General features: G+C 35.6%; 1 protein-coding gene across 1 annotated transcript in view; it reads left to right on the top strand.

Moving 5' to 3' along the window:
* The window catches only part of LOC119591300 (laminin subunit gamma-1-like), an 83,409-nt gene that overhangs the window by 69,160 nt on the left and 13,847 nt on the right, over positions 1 to 402 (top strand). Inside the window, exon 9 of the mRNA XM_037940028.1 lies at positions 132 to 152. Within this exon, the coding sequence (XP_037795956.1) occupies positions 132 to 152 (21 nt within the window). The remainder of the gene's footprint in view (positions 1 to 131; positions 153 to 402) is intronic.

Below are 402 nucleotides of genomic sequence, written 5' to 3' on the forward strand. Positions count from 1 at the left end.
CCTCTCTAAGCTCTTCTTCCCTGAAATTCAGACAAAAAGTGAAGGTAAAATATATGCTGTATATACCGTGTCTGTATATATGCATCTTAACATGTCTTCAGATTACATAACAGTAATACATTTCCTTACAGGATAGAGTGTTTGGAATGGAGGTCAGGTGCATGAGAGTGATTTGGATTTTCCTTATGTGCTTTTTGTTAGTGAAAATGGACTTAACTTGTTTACAAAATGCAATTAAGTTTGTTTCCGTGTTTTTTGTTTTTTATTTTTGGGGGTGACTTGTGTACCATATTAGAAGGGGGCAGGGGGGGGGGGTCAGATACAGAAGATGATGATTTTTATTTAAATGATCAGATGTCTTTTTCCTACTGATTGTTTAAGTGTTTGATTCTAGTGACAGGA

The sequence above is a fragment of the Penaeus monodon genome, chromosome 28, assembly GCF_015228065.2.
Source record: "Penaeus monodon isolate SGIC_2016 chromosome 28, NSTDA_Pmon_1, whole genome shotgun sequence".
Taxonomy (NCBI): Eukaryota; Metazoa; Arthropoda; class Malacostraca; order Decapoda; family Penaeidae; genus Penaeus; species Penaeus monodon.